The sequence below is a fragment of the Brachycentrus maculatus genome, unplaced genomic scaffold, assembly GCF_059751285.1.
Source record: "Brachycentrus maculatus isolate JH-2025_06_01 unplaced genomic scaffold, ASM5975128v1 h1tg000180l, whole genome shotgun sequence".
In the NCBI taxonomy this organism is placed as follows: domain Eukaryota; kingdom Metazoa; phylum Arthropoda; class Insecta; order Trichoptera; family Brachycentridae; genus Brachycentrus; species Brachycentrus maculatus.
In genome coordinates, this window is record NW_028280931.1 from 1,932,386 (window position 1) to 1,958,080 (window position 25,695).

Sequence of the window (25,695 nt, forward strand, 5' to 3'; positions counted from 1 at the left end):
AACCGATGATGATGATTTTATTCATTAGCTTCCTTTATTGTGAGTATGAGTTGTTCCATATTTTTGAAAGAGTTTTCAGAAGCAATACCATTTAGTACTTTATTATTTGACAGGAGTTTTTCTTTATATTGTAATAAAAAATACGCCTTAAATTTAAGATTTTAATGTACTAATAAAATGTTAAAAAAAATAAACCTATATTTTCAGGGAAACCTTGCATGCTTTCGGCATTTTTCAAAGTGTAGGTCCTTGTGAAATATCAAGCGTTTATTTGTAATCTACAATATACATCAATAGAGATGGAAAGCTTTTCAGTATTGGAATATTTTACAGATTTGGTGACACGACTTGCCCGGCAGAAACTTGCGACAATGTCGTTTGAATATTTAGATAAAAGGGGCCCGAATTCTCTATATGATTACGTAGGCTAGCATCTTTCCTGGCACGCTAAGCAACGTAATGTCGTGATATTGTCACAGTTAAATGATTTTTAAAATCGTGAAATCAAAGGAGCAAAAGTAATGACTAAGGCTTGAGAATATTTCAGAACTCAGCTAGACTTTAAAACGTTATTTTTTTAAACCTTAATATTTGTGTTCTTATTATTTACAAAAAAATTCAATTTCATTTATTTTTGTAGGCCTGAGCGGTCTGTTTTTTAAGCAGAAATCAAGTTTTGGTGAAGTGGGTTTGAACCCAGAAACTATTGACTTCATAAGAGGGTACTCCAACTATCTCTTCAAATGTATTTTCATATGAAAACGTTTACACAAATTTTCTCTCAATTCTTGATTTTTAGTGCAAATCCAGATTTATTTTAATTTTTTAATGTAAATCTAGATTGAAATAATGTTGTAGAATATATGAACGGTAGAATGTTACAACATGATCACTCATTCTAACTTTTTTTTAAAATTAATTTTGTTAATTAATTTTCACAAATTTTGTCTCAATTCTAGATTTTTAGTGCAAATCCAGATTAATTTAAAATTTTAAATATAAATCTAGATTGAAATAATAGAGTTTATGAACGGTAGAATGTTAAAATATGATCAATCATTCGAACTTTTTTATAAATTGATTTTGTTATTAATTTTAATAAATTGTCATTTAACTATTAATTCACTGTCAATGAACAATGCCAAAATGTGTTGAAAAAAACTACTAAACATATTAAAGCAGAAAAATTGATCAATGTGTTCAATATATATTTTAAAAGCAGTCTTCAACTGCTTCAATCAAATTTTTATCTAAACATATATAATTATTTTTATTTCATCACAGTTTATTGATGTTTGTGCAAAATTAAATAAATTCAGTAAAATAATAGATCCCGTTATAATTTTTTGTTGATATCACAATAATCCGATTATTTGTATATTTAAAAGTATTTACCTATTATAAAGAAGAATCTTTGAATTGCATCTTATTTTACATATACATATTTGTAAAAAGCTACCATGCTAAATTTCCAAGGGTTAATAATAAATATAAATTATTTATCACTAAAATATCGTTATAACTGAGCACTTGTACTCAAATATTAAGATTATACTTTTTTCATATGATGCAGTGCCTTATGTATCATTAGGTGCAGATAACAGTAAGAACAATACTATTTTTATCCTTAAAAGAAATATGAATGTAAAATATCATTAGTCAAACTATACGGTATGTGCATGAAAAAAATTGGAAATAAATAAACCAAATTTGGGTTACAAAAGTAATTGAAAGGTATTTTTTTAGCGATTTCATGTTCAATTCTCTCAAATATTTAAAATGTAAAACAGACAATCCTTTTATTGACATTGAGTAAGATATGCTACGAAAGCTGTCGAATTTAAAATAAAGTTGTAATATGATATTTACTAATTTTATAACGTACTTGATTTTTCGGTTTTGTTATTAAATGAAAAATCATAATCATTGTCAAAAATATTTTTAAATTGAGTTTACAATTGGAATATTACTAAAAAATATACTCAAATATTTAATATTTTTGAAAATTACAAATTAAGTTCACAACTAGAATATTTAATTATAAATAATTACATTCAACGGCAAATTACTTTAAAATAGAATTAACAACACATATATTACAAATAAATATACCCAAATATTAATAAAAACTTTAAAAAATAATATTTTTTACCTTAAGTCATTGGTTGAAATGTGGCGGCTTTGCTTAGCAGCTGGAGATGGCGGTGGTACAAATTCGGAAATTTTCATAAAGTTTTCTTTGACACTCGTTCGACATAATTATTTATAAACTTATTTTGAGTATTTCGTTAACAATAATTTAAAAATAAATATAGTTATATTAGATTTGAAAATATTTTTTATTAGTTTTTGACACCTGTAATTGTAACATCAAAAATTAATACGCAAAGCCAACAATCAATCCCGAATTTAACATAATTTTTTTAACACTATTTTTTTATATAAATTAAAAAATAAACCGAAACGTTTATAATTATTAAATAAGGTTTAATTTTATTGTTAATTTACCTACTGCGATATTATTAACTTTATTATAGGTTATGTAAATGTATTATCATTATATGAAAAGATGATAATTTATTATTCTGAAAAATACCTATACACTGGAATACCGTTTGAATTAAAGTCAAAGAACAAGAAAAAACTATGTAAAAAAAAATATTGTTAAATTTTATTTACAAGTCAATGGCCTTAGTTGTAAATTCAACATTAGATTATGTCATTATTCAAAATGTTAAGAGTGATTATTTAAAAATTTCTTTCTTGAATTTCATTAGCGTCGGTCGTCAAAAACACTATTTTAGCTAATTTGAAATGAATTACTTTAACAATTTTTAAAACAAAAACAAATATTCATTATTTATGAAATCATTTTTTAAACACTTGGGAGAGAAATTATGTACTACGGAAATTATTACAGGCAAGACATTAATGAAAATTATGCGTTTGAATTATATACATATTTTTAAAGGGATAATTTTAATTTAATTCACACTTTTTATATTATTTTCTTGATTGAATTTATAACTCATGTCAGCAGTAATGAGTTTGTATCACTCACGTGTCGTAAACGTCAAAACTAGATTTATTTTCAACCGAAATATAATTCGAAAAAAATATATACAATTTATTTTACATCGACGTTAGATAACGATTACAACTACTTTTTAGAAACTAATACATTTTTGAATTAATTAAATAACAAGTCATAAATATCGGTAAAAAAAACTAGATCAAATCACGCCCGACCAACGATTCGTCCACTTACACCCGGATAAGTGTACATCTGCAAATTCGCGAGCGCGAAAAAAATGGCACGATTTTTTTTTATCTTACGACACAACCGTGACATCTCTGTACGCAAGTGAGAGTTAAAAACTGGGATAGCGTTTAAAAAAATGTAGCGGGGAAAATAGTGCGAATACTGAATGGAGGTGTGTGTGTCGGTGAGTAGTAGTACCGAGTAGTATACTACGCTACGAGAAACTACGCCTGTATTGGTGGCCTCCGTACGTAACGTAAGATCCGCGAACCTCTCTCCTCGCCATGTGCTCCTGGGAGGTCGGTTCAGCGCAGAGTTTGTTTTTATGACAATACCATTAAAAAAGTTGTATTTTTTTTTCACAAAACGGATGAATAAAAATTATTTTTAGTTTTATAAAATAAAAAAAGTGCACTTTTTATTAAATGGGTTATTTATTTGTTTTATTTTTATTTTAAATTTTTAATAAAAATTGTCAATTACAGAGCGATAGGTGATGACACTAAGCACCCGTCGAGGACGTATCGCCAAACAGAGTGCGAACTGTAAATTGTATGCGCGCAAGTGTACCCCGGACGTGGCGCGGGACATCTGGCGTAATCAGCGGGCACTAAAAAATAGTGCGTGAGCTTCGCCGAAAGCTGTAGCGAAAAAGCTCCCCTTTCTCTTTCCACGCGGATAAATAACATTGCAAGTCCAAAAGGGAGCGCGGCCGACGTCGTCTCTTTCTAAATTTTAACATACACAACCAAGAGGGGAGGGGGGTGAGCTCCGCCACCCCGGGGGGATCTACCGGGGTGATTGCAATTAAAATATAAAATGTGCCACGGTGTTTGAAGGTGATGGTGAGGTTTTCGCGCGCTCGCGTCTGTGTGGGTTCGGGGGGGTGTTTAGACGTGTATCGCGAAGGGGGGGAGGGGGAAAGCCTCCCAGCATCCCCTCCCTGAAATTTGACTGCTAGAGCACGCGCTTTTTCATTTTTTACTTCCTAATTGCGGGAACAGGAGGACGATATGTGCCTTCCTTGTCGCAACAGTTAGCTGCATGGGCCTTGGAATGAGAACTACGTTACGAAATATTGCGGATGCGCTCATTACATATATTTTCATTATACATTTATAATATTTATAAAAAATAATCGATGAAAAATTATTGCAATAACTTATAACACGGAAAACAGAGCGTTTATTTTTTTGGTGCACAAAATATTTTATAGTTGTCTAACAATTTTTTTTATTATATTTTAAACAAAACGCATTTTCCATGATCAAAATGAAAATTAATAACGCATTGCCTATTTTTTGCACAAAATTTTTATTTAACTTCTTTTTGTTAAAAACATAATTTAACTTAAAAATAACTCTTTATTATTTACTCATTCTATTTTTTTTATAATTTTTTATTCATCACAACAGTAAGAATAAATGAATAGCTAAAAAGGGAAGTTATGAAAATTAATAAATGCAATATTTTAATTTAGACTAGATTTACTGAAACACAAAATACGAATAACATAATAAAAAATATTTTTGATAAATCCGCGCATAGAAATCTCTCAAGTGTTTGTAGATCGCAGCGCTACCGAAAGTGTAAACAAACTCCTATCGGACAACACATGTGGCCAGTAAAAACTTTTCAAAATAGTTTTGAAAACTTTATACGAGACAAATTTTCGTATGCGAATGAATAATCCACTTCAAAGATACTTCAATCATCACCACACATATTTTTATTAGATTTTAAAAATAAGAAATTAAAATATTTATTTTGTTTTATTATTTATTATTTTAGTATTTTAGAGATTTATTATGTCACTTAATATCACTGATTTAAATAAAATGTAAGGCATACAAGTTCACCCGTGTCCGCGTATACGTACGACCGCCGCGACTGGTGTTTTTTGTCTGTGGGTATAGTTATTATTCTTCAAAGATCAGAGTTGCATATCAGGCAGTCGTTAATGAGGGCGCCCGTTCTCCATCCCGCCATCCCTCTATCCCTCTCTGAAAAGTTTCTCCCTCCCGAATATAAATTCATCGCCAAAAAATCATTACGCCCTCGCTATGGGGAGGCTTCGCGGGGAGCTTTGCCCTTCCTGGTGGCGAGATCTGCACTGTAGCACTCCGTGGAAGCTCCACGTTCCTACGTTTTTCGTAGATGTAGAGCTTTCCGCGGGGGTGGTAGTTAGTCGCCCCCGAGGCGGAAGCGGGTGGGATGCGGAAATATTGAAGCTGTCAGAAGAATTTGTTTACTACAGAACAACTCCCGCGCGGGAAATGAAGTGCTATCGAATATTAGAGAAGTTCGAAAAATGAGATAGCAACATTGCTGTATTCGTAATTCCTAAAATAATACTTCTTTTCTATTAATATAATATCGCTTTGTTTTCGTATTTTTACCGGGAATTATAAATAAATAAGTCGTAAAATATTATTTCCTATTTTAAAACTTTTATATTTTAATTATAATTTAATATAATTATACTTTTTTTTATTTTAAAAGTTTTTTATTTTTATTTTTTTATTTAATTTTTTACAATATGCTGAGTTTGAAATGCGCCCTATTTCTTAGAACGCTTAGGTTCTTTTAAAAAATAAGCAGCATTAAATGTTTTTCGAGTAAATATTTATTCCATAATATTTCTAGTTAAAGATATATAAATATGTCACATGATATTATTTTCATTTTTAAAAGATCTCATTCTTATTTTTATCGATAAATTTGAAATGCGCTTTTTTTTGTCCATTTTCTAAATATGAGAATCTTAAAATATTCAAATAAATAATTATTTTATTTCAATAAATTTCTAGTAAGTTATTTTTAAAAAAAATTGTGCTGTTCTTTAAAAATTAAAACAACTGTATTTAAATTATTATTTAAAGAGTGTCCCAAAGACACCTCTAAGGAATGAAAATTTACTAAAAACTTCAATAAAATAAAATTAATATTTGAAGATTTTATTATTATTTAAGGGAAAATATTAGTTTTTTGAGAATGCATAATGACGATGTTGGAAATTTATAAAAACGGGTAACCGATTTAATAAATTAGAGAAAATTGTCGAATGAAAATTCTATGTTTTTATTTATTTATGATTTATTTTGTAAACTTCTTTCGGTTGCTTATTAAGCTGAATTTATAAATTATAAAAAAATATTGAGGTAAAATAAATGATTTTAATTTATATATAGAGTTTAGAAAACAAATTAAAAATTAATTGTGGTACTTTGATGCATAAAATGGATATTATTTTTAATATTATAAATGTGTTTTAAAAATGACGAATCATATTATAAAATCAAAAATTATTTTATTTTGCATTATTATATTTAATTGGTGATTTAAAATGTTTAACTTTAAAAAAAATGTTACTCGAATTCGGTGAGTAAGAATACTCCGTATAGGTTGTTTCGCGCTTAAAAGCTACGCGGACTGTACTCGCGGATCGCTTGTACTCATGATTAAATACTCAAAATAATACATAGTACTAGAACTCTTACTCGGAAATATTCATTCCTGCCGTGATGTTTTTACGTTTTTGCGCATGTCCACTCCCCTTCTTCAACCCCCAACACCCCTCTACCCCCGCCCTCGAGAGTTGCAGAAAATTTCCATCCCCTTCGTTTTCTCAGATTTTATATAACAAATTAAATTGAATCTTGATTATTTTTGAACATATCAGTGATGTAATTTTGGCTTTATAACTAAAAAAATCTACTTACCATATAAACAAATTTAAACTCAAATTTTAGATTTTCGTCTTTCAGAAAGAACAAGTTTTCAGGTAACTTTTATTTTATTTGTAAGTTTTACTCGGTTATACTACTATAATTATATTCGTAGTATTTTGCAAGTGCAATTTACCATTAAAAATGGGTAGATATTATCACAAAGTGACTGCCAAATCAATAAATAAAACTTTTATTTTATCAATTGATTTCATTATTAATTGAAATTTTACTTGGTTAATACAACTTTTTCTTAAAATTTATTATGACAAGTGTTTTGATGCATTCCATATTGTTAAAAAACAATGCAAAATGCATTGAAATACGTTTTTAATAGATTTTTAGTAGATTTTAAGAAATAATTACCATTTTAATTTCATTTTATTTTTAAACTTTATAAAATGTGCCACAAAGTATCTGCAAAAAACATTCAAGATTTTTTTAAATATCTAATTGAATTTTTATCATACATATTTTAAAATTTCAAATTTGTAATACAACAATGTACTGCATTTTCCAGTACCAAATGCAAATTTTACTTTTTTTTTAAATTATATATTTTGATTGGTGATTTGTCCATCATGAGTCACGCAATCATTGATGACATGGTTGATAATATGATAACTTTCAAATCTACCCCCTCCATCATTCAATTATTAATAGCTCTTTCATACACAGTTTCGCCATTTGATGACTTTGTGGATAATCGAAGAACGTTATACTGGTTTATTGCGTCTTATTCAAGGATCCTTTGACCAATAAGGTATGCGTTTTGGTTATGGTTATAACTGGTAAAAAATACCTGTTTAATAAAATTTAAAATTATCTATCATATACATATTTCATAAAGATCTCTGCTAAATATTATTTTTACTAAACTCAACCATAGATGATGGCAAGAAATCGCATGTGAAAGAAGGTAACAATTGATTGATAGATACAACTTCCAAAATTTGAGTAATGTGGTTTTCTTTATGTGTAGAATGGTGAATATTAAAGGTGTATAAAGTAATTACTTAAACCAGTGTTTGATAGGTTTGAAAGCCCTATAATTGCCCTAAATTCCATATTTTTCTTCATCTATGTTGAGATATTAATAATTATTATATTTTTAAATTCAGGAATTAGAGAAGCAAGCTCTAGATATTCATTTATGGTAACATCTAATCAAATAAAAATCTGTAGTTTGAAATATGAATTCGAAATTTTGTCTTATATAATATCTACATCGTTGGGTGCATAAAGGCGTAATAAACAAGCGTTTTTTCATGATTTTCAAAAATTATATTAAAGTTTGTATTTTCAATAATAATTTATATATTTTGGTTTATTTATGACGGCAGAAAATATTTCTATTCATATCGTAGTCGTACAGGAGAAAGTGACCGACTACCAAAACGTAAAATGTTCAGGAGGGCCATTTAAGTCACTTTTGCTTGGCAACAAAATAAAAACCATTTTCAAAAGTCATTTTCAACAAGTCAATATATTATATTTCTATATTTAAAATCCTTTGGGACTTTTTCAGGGCAATTTTAAGCTAGTAAGATATCATACAGTCAATGATCACGTTTTTGTAAAACAATGCACTTGGTCACTTTCTCCTGTATGATAACGATATATATATTTAGCGACACCTTTCAAGTATCGTGGGATATATTAAAAGGGTTTTCGCACCATTCAAAAAACGGGGCGAGCAAAGATCAAGCGAAACCATACGAGCAAATGGAAGGGTTGATGTAGTAGTACCAAACGTTGAACGAATCAACAAGTGTTGCTATATTGAATACATCACCGAGTGAACACAAATACAGCCTTGCTACTGATCACCGACTAGCCATTTGAAATTATTTTTGGAAGTCCGGCTGCTAAAATAAATGCTTTAATTAAAAAAATTCTAAACGCATATAATAACACCTACTAACGACTCACGTTGATTGGCGATATACAGATTTGAAAGGATTTGTTTATTTTAAAATTCCTTTGACTGAAATGTCACAGGAGTCATTTTTAAACATTGAAAAGCGCTAAGAAATCAAATTAATATGCTGGACAAAATAATAAGAGGTGTATTTTTTGATGACATATAAAATACTAAAAATAATTTTTAAAATGTTAAACGTGCGACCTGATTTTTATTCATGGAATGCTTTTTACTATGGATTTTTTCATCTGAAAAATTCATATTTATGTTAAATACAATTTCATGAACGTGTTGTGAGAAACCCTATCAAAACGGTAATTCTAAAAACAAAAATTCTTCATTTATTTCAGACCAATTTTCTGAGTTTATAAATGTCAACACGATAAGATAGTTTCAAAATCTACACATGTTCTTCATCAACATGTAAAAAAACAATGTTTGAAAAACTTAATTTATATTTTCACCTGTTAAATTTGGTTTCATAAACTCACTAAGTGGTCTTGTACAAGTGTTAATTTTTTTAATAATTGAATTATCATACTATTCCACTATGTCAATGTTAAATCAATAAATAATATTTAAAGGTAAATATAAATAACGAGAAAGGCTTTGAGTCAGAAGAACGTGAAATGATTCTCAGTCAATTAAAATATAACATGCATTTTCTTAAATTGATAAGTATTTAATAAAGATATGAAACTGATATGAGAGAAAGGAAAATGAACGCTGGGAACAAAGTGAATGGTGCACTGAAATCGTTAAAGCAAATAAAAATCCATCAGCGAAAGCTAAACTGGAGTACACAACGGAGTCCTGCTTCCAATTCTAAGGCGTGGAAATGAAGCATGGAGTTAGCAAAAAAAAGATAAAAGTTGACTGTATGCAGTCGACAAGCAATTCCTCAGACAAATCTGCGGCAAAACGACGTGTGTATGATAGAAGTTTGGATGGTGAAATAAGGAATAAATTCAAGGCTTAGATTAGCATTATCAATAAAACCAAGAAAGGTGTGTTGAGATGGTTTAGACATATGAAACGAGTGAGTGAGGAAAGACGGGTCAAACAAATTTGTGATGTGATTGCTGTTGGAAATAGAAGCAGAGGAAGACCGAGGAAAATTTGGCATGATAAAGTATCTCACATACTTTTAAGCGGTCAGGTCAAGAGACGAATCGATCGGCGGGTGTGTATGAGGAGATGCTTGAATGTGGTAAAGGCGAAGAATGTTTGCAAATAAAGAATTGTGTAGAATTTTTTTCTCTCTGCCTATTCCTACAGGGAAGCGGCGTGATAGTTAAATTTTAAGTTAGTTTAGTTCTAAATATTTTCTTAACCAACCAGACCGGGTTATCTCGACCCACGTAATTCTAATCATAACCCCCTAGAAAGCAGGACTGTAATTACGGAGAAAAGATAACGAGTAAACTACGTAGCGTAGATAACTACAGTTTTACTTTCAGGCATTTATTTGTAATTTCGGCATTTTGAAACTGCTCGTCGACTCGTTTTGTCAGGAAATTAAAGTTCTTCTTCTGGTCCTTATCCTTAATTACGAAAAACGTGGTTCTTAATGATTAATATAGTTCAAAGAGCATTGAAAATTTAACCTTGCTCGGGAATAAATCTGATTTATTTAAATGATAACTTATATTCAATTTGTCAGGTTAACAAGAAAAGGTATTTAATGATATTAAATTAATTAAATTTTCAGCTTGATATTTTCAGTAATACTGAAAATTCAATTCAAGTAAATTCAAGTCGATTCTAGATTATTTCGAAGTAAAGAAGTCTAGTTTATAAGCTCAGTTTATTGTGAGGTCGTTACTATGTCACTACGTTACTATGTTACTACGTCACAAACTCCACTGGTTACGCTTTCCCGAAAGGGTTGAGTATAAACTCTGCCTACTCATGTATAAATCAATACACAATATGGCTCCAGAGTATCTTAAGGAGCTGTGTATTCCAGATGAATTGGCTGATAGACGTCTCACGCTTCGATCGGCTACAACATCTGCAATGGGCAAAGTGATCTTACCAGCTCGCAACCAACGCACTAAATTTGGCGAGCGTGCCTTTGCTGTTGCAGGACCGACGGCGTGGAATGCTCTTCCACCAATGGTTAGAAATAGTGAGAGTGAGATGATCTTTAGAAAAAGACTAAAAACACATTTGTTTGCTAAATCATTTCCACCATAATATTTTCCCCAATTCATTCACAGTGAAGCGCCCTTGAGGTATTTTTTTACGAAAATGGCGCTATATAAGTTATCCAATTTTATTATTATTATTACTATGGTAGAATAATGAACAATATTTGTTGATTAATTTAAATGCAAAGATGAGCAAAGATATGATTGTGTTGAGTAAAATAATGAATCATTTACTTACATTTGAGTATATATATATATATATATATATATATATATATATATATATATATATATATATATATATATATATATATATATATATATATATATATATATATATATATATATATATATATATATATATATATATATATATATATATATGTACCACATTACATAAAAATTTTTACCACTGACGTGACTATTTTCATGCATTTCAAATACTTAAAAGTGATAAGAGTTTCTGCTTTATAAAAAACTTCTTTACATCTCACCAATAGATGTCTCTAGTGAAGTTATAGTGTTTCAAGAACAAGGTTTCTAAATTGGTTCATATATACAGAATTTCCAAGAATTTAAGTAGTGTGGTTGTCAATAATGGGTAGAATTGGTGAATGTTACACATGTGTAAAGTGATCACTTAAACCAGCCTATGACGGTCGTCAGCCCCGTAAATGCCCAGACTTCCATATTCTTCTTCATCTTTGATGTGATGTCAGAAAATAATACTTAAAAGTGGTCAGGTCAGGAGACGGAATAGTCGATGGATATGTATAAGGAGATACATGAATGAGGAAAAGGCTAAAATTCTTTGCAGAAATATTGGTGTGAGGTTCTTTTCCCTCTATATTAATGTTAATGTTGTAAGCAACAGTTTTTTATAGTTTTCATATATAAGTAAATGTTGTAAAAAAGTTTTTTTTACCGCAACGGCAGCGCCATCTGTTAAACGTAACAGCGATACACTACACAAAATATAGTTCAAAATGGACAACGTTCTTTTTAGTAGATACTTCAATATTGTACACCCATTTACCATTCGTTTATTTTTCAGTCAGTTTTCAGGATTCAGTCCACGAAAATAAGTCGATTTTAAAACAACCCACACAAACCGGATACAAGTCAGGACCGGATATGCGTTGGATCCCTTAACATTTAATAATTTTTATCTTCGGAAATGTAGTATAATACGTTTATAAAATGAAATATGTGCCGCGGCGTAGTTGGGTAGACGCTTCCACTGCGAAAGTGGCGTCACGGGTTCGATTCATGCCAAGTGCAAAATAAATTCATGAAAGATTCATTTAATTAGTCTAGGTGTTTGTGATGTATTTTTCACATTTGCCTTCCCTATCCTTACTGTCCTATCTGGTAAGCCTCTTAAAGTAAAAGCTTTGCGGGTTATTCCTTTAAAAAAATGTAATTTTGAGGTGCTATCATTAAAAATATATATATTTTTATTGTAATAGATTTTTCATCTCTGTTAAGATATATTAACCATTTATAACTTGATATGCTTTTCTTAAGGTTGTTCATTCTGGATTTTAAATTAATCAATAAAATTAATTAAATTGTATTCATACCTTAAATTTTTATCAAAATTGAAAACGTATTTTTGTGGTTGTATTACAGTAAGTAAAGGACTTTAAAAAACCTTTTAGTGTATTATTTTTTCGACAGTTTAGCTTCATTTTCTGAGCAAATTATCTAATACGCCTTGAAAAACTTTTTTTTAGTAGGTAATTTTTTGACTGCTTTTTTTTTTAATTATCCAAGGATCTAATTATCTAACACGCTTCAAAAAAGCTTTTTTCAGTACATATTTTTTGGACTGTTTTGTTTGTATTTTCCAAGGATTTAAATTATGCAATACGCTTTACAACATTTTGAGTGTGTCCAAATACTTGTCAACAAAATCTGTAATATCTCCAATTACGGAAGTTAATGATATTTTCTGGCTTTTCTCATGTGTGTGATTATAATCCAGGATTTAGACCTCACATACTGATAAAAGAGTTTCTTCTCAATAAAAAGTTTCTTTTCATATCACCAATAGATGTCTCCAGTGATGTTCTAGTGATTTAAGAATAATGTTTTGAAATTGGTTCATATATATAGTGTTTCCAAGAATTTGAGTAGTGTGGTTGTCGATAATGGGTAGAATTGGTGAATGTTACACGTAAGTAAAGTGATCATTAAAACCAGCCTGTGACGGTCGTCAGTCCCGTAAATGCCCAGACTTCCATATTCTTCTTCATCTTTGATGAGATGACAAAAAATAATATATCCAATAAGCCTTAAAATAAGCTTTTTTTCGGTAGATATTTATTCTGTTTGAATTTTCCGGACGTGGATTATCTAATACGCTAACTGTGCACGTAAAACACATCTGTATCTACGTTTGCGCGCGAATTGCGGAATCGAATCTCTTGTATACATTTTTCTCTTTTCCATACAGATATTATATCATAATGTGTATACGTACACGCGGGATGGTCCCTCGTCGGTGTGAGTGCTCTTGCGTGTGTAGTGGTGGCGTGAGGAGGAACAACTTTGGACGGGGGGTAGGGGGTAGGAACCGGAGAGGGGGAATGTAAAAGTACTACTGTAAAATTAGTGAAGGGATTCGAGAGTTGACTGTAGAGTTTATTACATATATTTTTTTTTAACGACTGAAAAAAACTCTTTATACGTTGATCATATCTTATTCAAAAAAATATGAAGGTAGTGAGAGAGAATAGAACGCCACACCACAGTGTCGTCACTTTGCAACTTCGCCTTTTCCACATTCATGCATTTCCTCATTTTCAGATTCCCCATTTGGGCATGTGAATCGATAAATTAAAAAAAAGGCTAAAAATTAATTCATGATGCGAAAGCAGCAGGCAATAGAAGCAGACGAAGACCGAGGAAACTTGGCAGTTTAAAGTATCTCAAATACTGAAAGTGGTCAGGTCTGAATAATTGCAGGTATGTATGTAAGAGATGCATTAATGTGAAAATGACAAATATTGTTTGCAAAGACAGATTGGTTTGGTGTTCTATTTTCACTGCTTACCCCTACGTGGAAACGGCGCAATGGTTAGTTAACTAGTTTAAGTCTTGAGTTTTTCTTCGGTTAAAAGAAATAAGTATTCAAATGAAATAATAAACAATTTTTTCCATGTCAATACTTCGTATTGATGTAAAATCCTAGCCCACAATCTAAGCATTCAAATATATTTATTTAATGTTTTATATTATAAAATTATATAAAATAAAAAATGGTTCCGCATTATCGCGTATGTGTTAGTTTGTAAATGCTAGGAGCTTTTAAAATTATCTACATTTATTAAAAAAAAGTTTTTTGTACAGTTGTTTTCCCTTGTGAATATAATTTCTTGCGGCCTTCAGGATAATAAAACAAACCAACAAGAAAATAAAACCTGAATAATTGGAAAAAATGAAAAGTACAAAGGAAAAACAAACAAGAAATACGGAGTCTATAACAATGAAAAAAAGAATGATTTAAAAAATAACTCATATTGAAAATCCAAAGTATAATAAATTTAATTTAATTTCAAAGTATAATATGTTTAAACATTAAACATACACAGAGGTATAAGTGTAAAAGTACCTTACTTCCATATTTAAATATAAATTCCTAAGTTTTTATTAAATTCTAAATAGACATCCTCATGTATCAATAAAAATTTTAAAATGAATACTTAAGAAAATTTGGAAACACGCTTAAAAAAATGTCTCTAGTTTTGAAACGTTTGTAAAAACTTATAAATTGTGTAAAAAAATATTTAACATATTAAAACATTGTTTATTTTGAGGTATAGTAATATAATACTCTCCTTATCATTAACAGCTCATTTTGTATTTTAAGCGTTATTTCACAATGTGAAAACAAATAAAAAGGAATGATTTTTTAATGACTTATTCATTTAATTATTTAATTTTATATTTGTATATAAAAGTATTTCATAAAAATTACGAAATCTTAAAATTTATTAAAAAAAACATTTTTTTTAATTCAGAAAAAAAACAAAAAATTAGCATATTTCAATTAATTTTATAATTAAATAAAAAGTGATTTTGAAAATAATACCAAAAAAAAGTATGTTAGCTTTTGTCTTAAGTGAAACAAATATTGTTTTTTTAAAGCAGCTATCAAAAAAGGCAATTTAAATTAAAATCTGAAAAATAATGTATGAACATTTTTGTAATTCTTATTTTTTTTAATTTTGGGAAACAATACCTTTATTGTATAACATACCGACACAAAATAAGCTGAACTCCAAAAAATTTAAAGAATATTCTTTAGACAAAAAATACATATTTTTCATATTATTATACTACAAATTTACTGCTTATGAGACATCTCTTTTAATCAAGATTATATCGACGATATGACAGTAAGAACCAAATTAAAAACTAGAGTCGAGAGTTACTAAAGGAAAAAAATATTAATCTACATTTAATAATAAAAATTCAAAATCTGTATCCAAATCACCTTTGAAGGTTTTTAAAATAGAAGATGTTTTTTTCGATAAAAAAAATGATTTTCGTAAATAATTTATACCCACCTTTTCCAAAGAATTCTAATTTTGCAACCAATAACACATATAAGGTCCCTTTCAAAAAAAATTCTTTGGTATTTGAGTTTATGCTATTTTTAAGTATTGAAATTTTTAAAGTCAGATCAATTAGAAGTGTTTAAAACAGACATTTTTCCCAGAAAATGTGAATTTAAGAAAATAGTATATAAAATATTTTTCTCTTGGTTAAGAAGAAGTAACCAAGTATAAAAGATATAAAATTTACTAATTTAATAAAAGCATGATAATGTTATTCAAGATTTCAAAAAATTAAAACAAAATTAGAAATTCGAAAATAGAACAAACCAGGAAAAAATATCAAATGGAGATAGTGCTTTTCGCTACTGACATTCGATATGTTAGTTGCATTTTGTTCTTAGAAAAATGTAATCTATGTAAAATTTAAAATATTCAAACAAAAATTAGAAAATCTATTTAAAATTTGAAACATGGAGATTGTACTTTTCGCTACTGACGTATACTATATGTAAGTTGTGTTCTGTTCTTACTAAAACCAAATCAAATTCAAACAAAACGAAATAATTATAAATATATGAAAATTAATAATTAACACGCCGCCCTTACGAATGCATCCCCCTCAGTTTTTAACCCCCTTCCGCTTTTAGTTCGTAAAAGTTACGCCGTAGCGATCGCGGCGCTCCCTTTCTAGTTTTCCGGCGCGCACTCTTTTCCGGTCCCCACCCCCCGGCCCGGCCCCGCCACCCGGGCCCCCTCGCGCCCCCCCACCCCCGGTACACATTCTTTTCATCATCTCACTGTGTACCCTCGGAACCACCTCGTGTCAGCCCTCAGCCTCCGACTTTACACGAATGCTAGAATGGCCTAAACGTATCTTTCATTAAGGGTTGATTGAGGCATTTTTTCACAAGCAAAATTAAAAAAAAACTTTATACAATAATTTAATTGATTGGATATCTCATTTTTGTTTAATTTTATTTCAATTGATGAGAAAATATTTCTGAGGTCATATTAAATATAATATTTAATAAACACGTTAAAATCTTAGTATTCAAAGTATTACAAACTGATATTTAAGTTATGTATGAATTAAAAAAATATATATATACAAACCATTACGGAGCTTCCTCGTAGGGGTAGTCTGAGAGAATAAAATGCAACACCAATCAGTCTTTGCACATAATCTTCGCCTCTTACACATCCAAATACGAGTATGTATCTTTTCATATATTAAATACACGACGATTATTCCGACTTACTACTTTCAAGTACCTACTTGAAAAACTTGATCATGAAAAGGTTTCCTCGGATTTTCTCTGCTTCTATTACCAACCAAATGCTTTTTTTAAATATTTGAAATATATTTGACAAATTTCATAGGTATCTAAATACTATACAATATTTCATATTAAAATATTTAAACTACATTAAATAAAGTATTTTTTGGTGTATTTTACATTTTTGAAATTAACAATATTCGTAAAAAAATACTAAGAGCTTAGATATTGGAAATTGTTTCCAAAATGAAATGAATATAAAAAAGAAACCGAGTTCAAAAATACCTTTTTATTCATTTTATCCAATCGACGCTTTAATTGAAATAACGCACAAACAATATTTCGCAACTATTTATATATATTTTATTACGCATTAAAAATAAGTTGTTCCTAAATTAGAATTTAGGCCATTCTCGGCTGCGCTCAGCCCTGCACCACCACTCGCAAATCTCACAGACACATTTGCGTGCACAAATACATATCCAGAGAATTCCCGTCATTTATACCAGAATATTTTATACATCCGCAGAAAGTACCGCGATGATATAAAAGTTTCATACTCGGGCTATAATTTTCATACAACTTTTACACAGGGGTGGGCGGAATATGTATATTTATATTACACATATATACGCGAGGAGGGATGGGGGAAAAGGATTTCATACGCTAGCTGTATGATATATTTTATTGATTGCATAATCAATACGCAAAGGTTTTACTACACTTTTAGGCACCAGCCGTATTCCGAGTGTTTTTCATAACTTAATGTGAGTTTTACGCACCGACCCCTCTTCGGGCCATAGGGGATGCTACCGCCAACCCTCTCAGCAATCCGATATAAACCAAATTGGATAATAATAATTCGGAACTGTAATAAATCCACAAGCGCTTAAATTGTCTTTCAATATTCATATGTGACCTTAAATTACGAGTACGAAATTCGCATATTGATGTAATTGGAATTTTCCGATTGTTCGTTCATCAAAAGTAATAATAATAATAAAGCCCTTATCCGCACCCAAAATGGTGCATAGGGCACTGCGTCATACAAACGCAGTGTTATCTTGATCGTTACACATAAAGGAAAGGTGATCAGCCCTCCGCTTCAGGTACCAGTCCAGGGTAATATTGAATAAATATGACAGTGAAAAAATCACTTCTATTCATTTTACCCCCCTTGGGAATCGAACCCGGGACCTCCAGAACGGTAGCCGAGCGTGCTGACCATTACACTACGGAGGCGGACAAAAGTAAGGCAACAAATGCGTTTAATGAATTCGTAAATCAATTTATAAAAATACCCAAAACCATCAGTCTTCCAGAACAAAGTACTAACAAAGAACCATCTAACCTAATAAACTTAAGACGTTTCGCTCCATAGGCCTAAATATTATATACAATACAATATGCTTGGTAGATGAACTAAGATAGAGTTAAAAATACGTATTATCTTATACAACAGGAATAAATAAACCCTTTTCCCAACTATATTTTGAGTATGCTCAAATTTATGTACATATTTAAGTTCAATATAATTAACTTGACATAGACAAAAGCAATACATTCTATTTGCAACGCCATTCTATAAAAAAGATAGTTTAAAGTATAGTAAAGCCTCCATATTGTGTAGTTAGAGCGTTAAGCTACCATACTGGAGGTGTCAGGTTCGATATTCAGGCGGGTCAAAATATATCTTAATGATATATCATTATAATATTCATTGAATTACCCTGGACAGGAACCTGAAGCGCAGGGCTGGTCATTTTTCCTTCATGTATTTAACAATATAAAAAATACTGCCATACGGTGCAGTGCCCTATGCACCATTATTTGTATATAAGGATTAAAATATAAATAAGAAGATTTTTTAATTATCATCATTAATTTATGGAAATGAAAAAATAAATAATTATCTTAATTTAATTTAAAACCGTAAAGGATCAAAAATCATTTTTGATATACCAACATAGAGGTAACTAGCCTAAAACACAACATAAGCCCTGTAAATACCTAGACTTCCATATTTTTCTTCATCTATGTTGAGATATCTAAAATGTTATATAAAAAATAGCTAAAGTGGAAAAAACCCAGATTTGTGAAGTATTTTATTAAAAATAAAATTTTCAACTCATATCACAATTTAGAAAAATGAAACATACGTGTTTGTTTTCCTTTTAAAGTTGTGTTATTTTATTTTATTATAACGATGTGTTTTTGTCCCCAAAACATTGTATAAAGACAACCAAACTTGGGCGCTATGAAAAATATTTTTTATTTATCAAATGTGCATTAAGTGATACGGGCTTCCTTTATAAACACTGCTTTTCCATTTGAAAGGAAAACAACTGTGATGTTTTTGTAGGAAGCATATACACGTTACAATATCAAGTACTAAAGCTGGATTTGTTTATATGAGTTCAAAAACATTATTATTTTATCGATTTGTTATTGTAAAAGTGCTCCTTAATCAAAAATAAAATTCTGCGAGTTAATGACCGCAAGTAAATACTGGACTCAGTGGATAATATATTTGTAATATGTTTTGAAAAAATATTGATATTTTAACAATCAAATAAAATTAAGAAAGGTGTGTTGAGATGGTTTGGACATGTGGAGCGTATGAGTGAAGAAAGAACGGTTAAACAAATTTATGAGGTGAACGTAGTTGGAAAAAGAAGCAGAGGACGACCGAGGAAAACTTGGCACAATCAGGTATGTCAAATACTTGAAAGCGGCCGGGTCAGGAGTCGTAATAATCGTCGGGTATGTATGAGGAGATGCATGAATGTAGAAGAGGCAAAGAATGTTTGCAAAGACCGAGTGGTTTGGCGTTCGATTCTCTCTGCCTACCCCTGCGGGGAAGCGGCGTGATGGTTAGTTAGTTAGTTAGTTAGTTAAAAATCAAATAACCTTCTGGGCTGGAATTTCAGTGTGGATTACTTTAAATTCACTATTCGCTTCCTATGTGAGCATAGTTATATAGTATGCATGGAAGTGAAGCATGGAGTTGGCAAATGAAGGATGAAAGTAAACTGAATGCAGTTGAAATGAGTTCTCCTGGACGAATGTGCAACAAAACGTCGCATGATAGATGTTCAAATGATGATATAAGGCAAGAATGTAAGGCTGAGATAAGCATTTTCGATAAAATCAAGAAAGATTTTGAGATGAATTAGCCATCAGAATCGAATGAGTGAGGAAAGACTGGGATAACCTTGGTATGATCAATTTGTCAAACACTTTTTTTTCTTTTTTCTTTATGGAATAACCCGCAAAGCGTCTATTTTAGATGCTTGTCTGGAGGTAAGATAGTAAGGAAAGGGAAGTTTTATGAGAAAAATACATTACAAACACCCAGACCAATTTAAAATATATCTTTCTTGAATTCATTTTGCAATTGGCGGGAATAAACCCGCCACGCCCAGTTTCGCAGTCGAGCGTCTACCCAACTACGCCACGGTGCTTGTCAACTTAAAATCGGTTAGATCAGGAGTCAAATTGATCGGCGGGTATGTATGAGGAGGTGCATAAATGTGGAAGAGACAAAGATTGTTTACAAAGACAGAGTGGTATGGCATTCTTTTCTCTCTGCCTACCCCTGCGGTGTGATGGTAAGATAGTTTGACTATTATAATAAAACACGATTGGATAAAATTTATACAATCATTGTAAATATGGACATAAATAATTGTTTAGTTAAAAGCAAATATTTTAAGGGTTTTGAATCGTAAGTTATCTTTAATGTTATGTAATATCCAAGAAAGAAATATTGAGAACTATTTTTCATTTTTAAAAAAGTCGTCTTTACGTGCTATTAACCTAGGATTGATATCAATTAATGTTGAAATTATTAATGGGGTGAATGAAATTGATAGTTTGGGTAAGATAATTAAGGGATATTTGGAAGGAGTTACAATACCTAAATGTATTGAAACACAACGTGAAAAATAAATCGGATTTCGTCCAGCAATTCTGAATAACAGAAAAGGGATCGTAATGCTCCATGAATATTATTATTAGAAGGGCATCTATACTAAAAAGAAACCAGAAGTTCTTGGTCTGACGAGAAATCGAATTTATATCATTAATAAATAATATTTTTTAAAATAGTAAGATTTTTTTCTGCAATTACTGTACTACAAAAAGCACACCTCATTTTTGATACAGCAAACTTCATAAATATTTAAATGAGTATATTTTGGCAGGAGTTATAAACATTTGATTTGCTTAGCAAAATATTAAAAATAAATTGACTCTCTTTTCTTTAAATGGTCTCGAATTTTTCCACATATTTTCCCCCTCAAATAAATCGCTATGTTTCTGTGAGATATTTACATATTGTATATCATTTAAAACGTCAAGTTCAATATAACACTATCTTTACAAATATTACTCGCCTCTTCCACATTCATCTTCTCATACATTGTTGCTGAATATTCCGACTGACCTGATACCTTTAAATTATTTGGCATACTTGATCATACCAAGTTTTCCCGAGTCTTCCTCTGTTCCTATTATCAACTATGTACAGTCGCCCCAAAAAATTGTTTTATTGTTTCAAAATAAGTCGTTGCACGTGTCCAAATTATCTCAACACACTTTTCTTTATTTTATCGATATTTTTATCTTAGCCATGGATTCTTTCGTTATTTCAATGTATTACAATTACGGTATAATTATTCAAAAGGATTTAAATACATTGAATGGAATAAAAGTCTAATTTTTTTCATAATAATCTGAATTCGATGACTTAAATTCTTTCATAGTGTACTTGTCAGAATAAATATGATTAAACAACACTAAATATAATTTTAAATAACTGCTAATATTATTTTCATTCCAGGCAAAAAATATCAAACAAAGATGTCTGTCAATCATAGCGAGATATTTATAAGCGTTTATTCAAATTTTGTAAACAATCAATGAAAGAAATCCGAAGTTTCTTCACTGAAATTAAGATACCTTAGTGTAATAATAAAATTTGCTGAAAAGTTTTGTACCGAATAAATGGGTAAAAAAAACATTTAGGCTTAATTTAGATGTTCACAGTGTGAAACAAAATGCATCGAATAAATTTGAAAAAAAACAAATGATAAATTTGTGCTATATAATTTGTGCTTTTCCGTAAAAAATAAAATACTCGTATTTGATTTACATTATTTATTTTAGTATGCTTATTTGATTTTTCTTTCATGCCACTCAATGATTTAAAAAAAAACCGTTTCATTTCATAATTTCAAAGACTTTTTTCCATCCATTTTTTTCTTATTCTGACCCTTACCGGCACATGTTAGGTAAATGCGAAAAGCATTTCGCTGATAATTATTTAGCATTTTTCGCAAAACGTAATCATAATTGGTATTACACTGTTTTGTGTGGATTTTATTGAGCTTCTTTATACGCATAACACATATGTGTTATAAAATAAAACACAAAAAATAAAGTAAACACGGCGAGCATGTGTCCTTAAGCATTCGTTACGAGTACGAGGGATGATTTGTAATTCCGGCCAAAAAGGCCCGGCGTTCCGTTTTACATGCATGTCGAAAATTCGCCATAATGAATTCATTTTATTTGAGAATTTGTACGTAACCCGGAAGCGGGACGCGAGAGTAGGGCTGTCTCTCTCTCGGGGGTGGCTGTAAGTTGGCAGGGGGCTGGGGGCAACGTCTTAGGAAACTTCTAATTCCTCCCTTGTTCCCATACCGCCCTCTTACATTTCTTCTTCTTGCAGATATGGGGTGGATGGGGCCGACTCATACATATTTCTGCGTTTAAACACCGACAGAAGTATGCTTGTTTATGTTGGAGTACAACTGATCAGCGGAGGGGGTTGTAGTACTGCGCCCTGCCGCCTTCTTCATCCCTCCGCGCCCTGGCAGTGCGCTTGTTTGCAGGCGGGGGCGTTGTATTATAACGGAATCGTAACCATATTTTAAATTTCAGAAAATGGGTCGCCTTCGGTATCCGCAATTTATTAGAATACAAAGATAATGTCGAGATCTTCGGCCCATTCACTAATGACAAACGATGTTTTGTATTTGTAAACGTAGATTATTAATAAATGTCGGAGTGGTATTCAAAGCGGTAAGAACGTTTATTTTGCACCATTTTTCAGTAGGTTACTGAAAGACTAAAATTATTTTTCCCTTAAAAATATTTTTACGAACAGTTTATTCGCCTTTACATAGTTGTTATTTGCTTTATTTTTTCGTTTGGTATCATATATGAATTAATCGTAAATTGTATGTAAATAAAAACATTAGACGTGGTGATCAGTCAAACGTTTCAGATAATGTTTGAAGTCTAAGATCATTTTATAAAAATAATTAAATCGTTACATTAATTATGAAAGTATAAAATAAATGAAGCGTTATCATTATCGTAAACGTATTCTTAAAATTGATATCTCAATTGATGGTAAGGAATGTAGACATTCACAGGGTCAACTTGTCGTTGAATGGTTTAAGTAATCACTCAGTACATTGTCTAACATATACCATTATATGCATCATCAAATGATCATTTTTCTTTTGACCCTTATCCGTATTCAATGGTGCATACGGCACTGCGCCAAATTGTCTCAACATTAAGTTATTTTAAATTTGATTAAGGCAAGGTGATCAGTCCTGACCGTCAAGTACTAGTCCAATGACAGAGTGGTGTGACGTTCTATTTTCTCTGCCTAGCCCTGTGGAGGCGACCTGGTGGTTAATTATTGAGTTATAAACGTTTCGAGTATGTCCAAATACTTTTTCAGAAATCTGGATTATCTCCAATTAAAAGTTATTTTTCATACTATTTTTTGACATCCTAACGTGGATGAAGAAGAATATGGAAGTGTGGGTTTTTACGACCGTCATAGGCTGGTTTAAGTGATGATTTCAACCAGCTAATGACGGTCGTAATTGAATGTAAATGCCTAGACTTCCATATTCTTCTTCATCTATGTTGAGATGTCAAAAATATTATGAATTAGTTAGTAAGCTTTTATTTGTAGATTTGGCGTTTAACTTAAAGAACTCTATTTTAATTTATGTTTTAAATATTAAATCAAACACTGATTTTTGAGTTTAAGTTGTATTTGATGTGTATTTTGTGTGTTTTTTTTAAACAATAAAATAAACTTAGAAGACTAAAAAAATCAGTGATTGATTTAACATTTAATACATAAAAAGTTTGTTTTTATTTTGAAAGAAATGAAAAACATCAGATACGTTTCAAATGCACCTGTACCAAAATATCTGTCTGAAAATTTTATATATCTCTCAGATCACGGTCTATCACTTTGTTCTTCCCCAGAAATCTCTTTCCATTCCTCGCCATAACACATCATTCTTCCGTAATTTCTTCTCTGTCCAAGCGGCCAGACTATGGAATGAATTACCTCTCCTTGTAAAAAATGCACCTTCTCTAAGAAACGTCTGAGACATTACTATATATCATTAGAATCTAAACTGTCCATTAAACCTCTTCTCTTAGTTTTTCCCTTTACCTCTTTCCCTAAACTCCCTTTTTCATTTTTAAATAAATAAATAAAATGATGGACGAAAATAAACTGAAATGGATGTATTTTTATGGAACGACCTCATAGCGATGTACTAAATATATATTCACGTAATTATAGCCGGGTTTTCAGGCGCGTTTCTCATATTTTAGCGTCGGCGCAAATCGTATGCAAGAAAAAAAGGTATGACCTACATGAACGGTAGTTGCTTCTACACGCCGCCTGTCTAACAGGGCATCCTGAATTAGGTCACCCAATACTCGCAGAAAGTCCACGAGTTATTTTCGCAATCAAAATAAATCCGAATTGAAAAACTCAACCCCGCGTATCCGGGAGGACGAGGAGCGGTTTGTCAAATCGAAATCAAACTCACATTATGAGTGTGTTGTGAGTGTGCCCAAAATTTGGGCGCACTCAAAATATTTGTGAATATTGTGAGTGTGCCCAAATTTTGGGCACACTTATTCACAAATAGTAAAATAAAAAATAAAACTTGCGAATTCTGGATTCAATATCTCAATTAAGATAGAATAAAAAATAATAAAAAATAAACATTAATAAAAGATTATGAAAAATATGATCTGGGTAATTACAGTGCTTTTTATTAAAGGCTGGTTTAAGTGATCACTTGATCCATATGTACATTCACCATTTTACGCATCATTGACAACCACACTACACACATTTCGGAACTGATACATATGCATCCTTTGATGGACACTTTTTTTCACACGTGAGTTCTCGAAAACATAAGTTTAAGGAACTGTCATAGGATGGTTTCAGTGATCAATTTATACAATTGTAATATTCGCCTTTCTACCTTTGACTGACAACCTCACTACTAAAATTTCGGAATTTGTATATAAATCATTCATTTGATACCTTCTTTCATATGCAAGTTCTCGGCACCAACTGTGGTTGAATTGAGTAAGTTATTTTTTTGTTTAGCAGAGACCTTCACGAAATATATTTCAGATTCTTCTCGTAAAAACTTAATTTTCAATTTTAATTATACTTTTATATTTTACACAATATATTAATCAGACAGAATATCAGGCCAGTCTGATCATGTGAGTATCGATGAAACCCGATCACTGGTCAAATAAAATATATGAGGTTAAAATATTTTTTTTTTTGTTATACAGTATGTTCATTCCATTAAATAGATAATTTATCTTATTTTGATAATATTAAAAATAAATTAAGAATTCTCTTGAAACCTCTAAATTTAAAGATACAAAAAGAAGAACAAAAGATTTCAGGAAAAAACAAGATTTTA

At 30.6% G+C, this 25,695-nt stretch overlaps 1 protein-coding gene across 23 annotated transcripts in view; it reads right to left on the reverse strand.

Moving 5' to 3' along the window:
* br (broad-complex core protein) overlaps nt 1-25,695 on the reverse strand; it is a 122,642-nt gene that overhangs the window by 67,456 nt on the left and 29,491 nt on the right. For 3 of the 23 annotated variants that reach the window (XR_015837754.1, XM_088262530.1, XM_088262529.1), the window contains exon 1: nt 2,153-2,354. The exons of 8 other annotated variants lie outside the window; for them this stretch is intronic. Coding sequence is in view for 12 of the 15 variants with exons in the window: in XM_088262530.1 (XP_088118656.1) it covers nt 2,153-2,229 (77 nt within the window). In the remaining 3 variants the exon portion in view is untranslated. Of the gene's footprint in view, nt 1-2,152; nt 2,363-25,695 lie in introns of those variants that run through there. 12 more of the 23 variants (XR_015837756.1, XM_088262531.1, XR_015837755.1 and 9 more) reach the window with 7 other exon arrangements.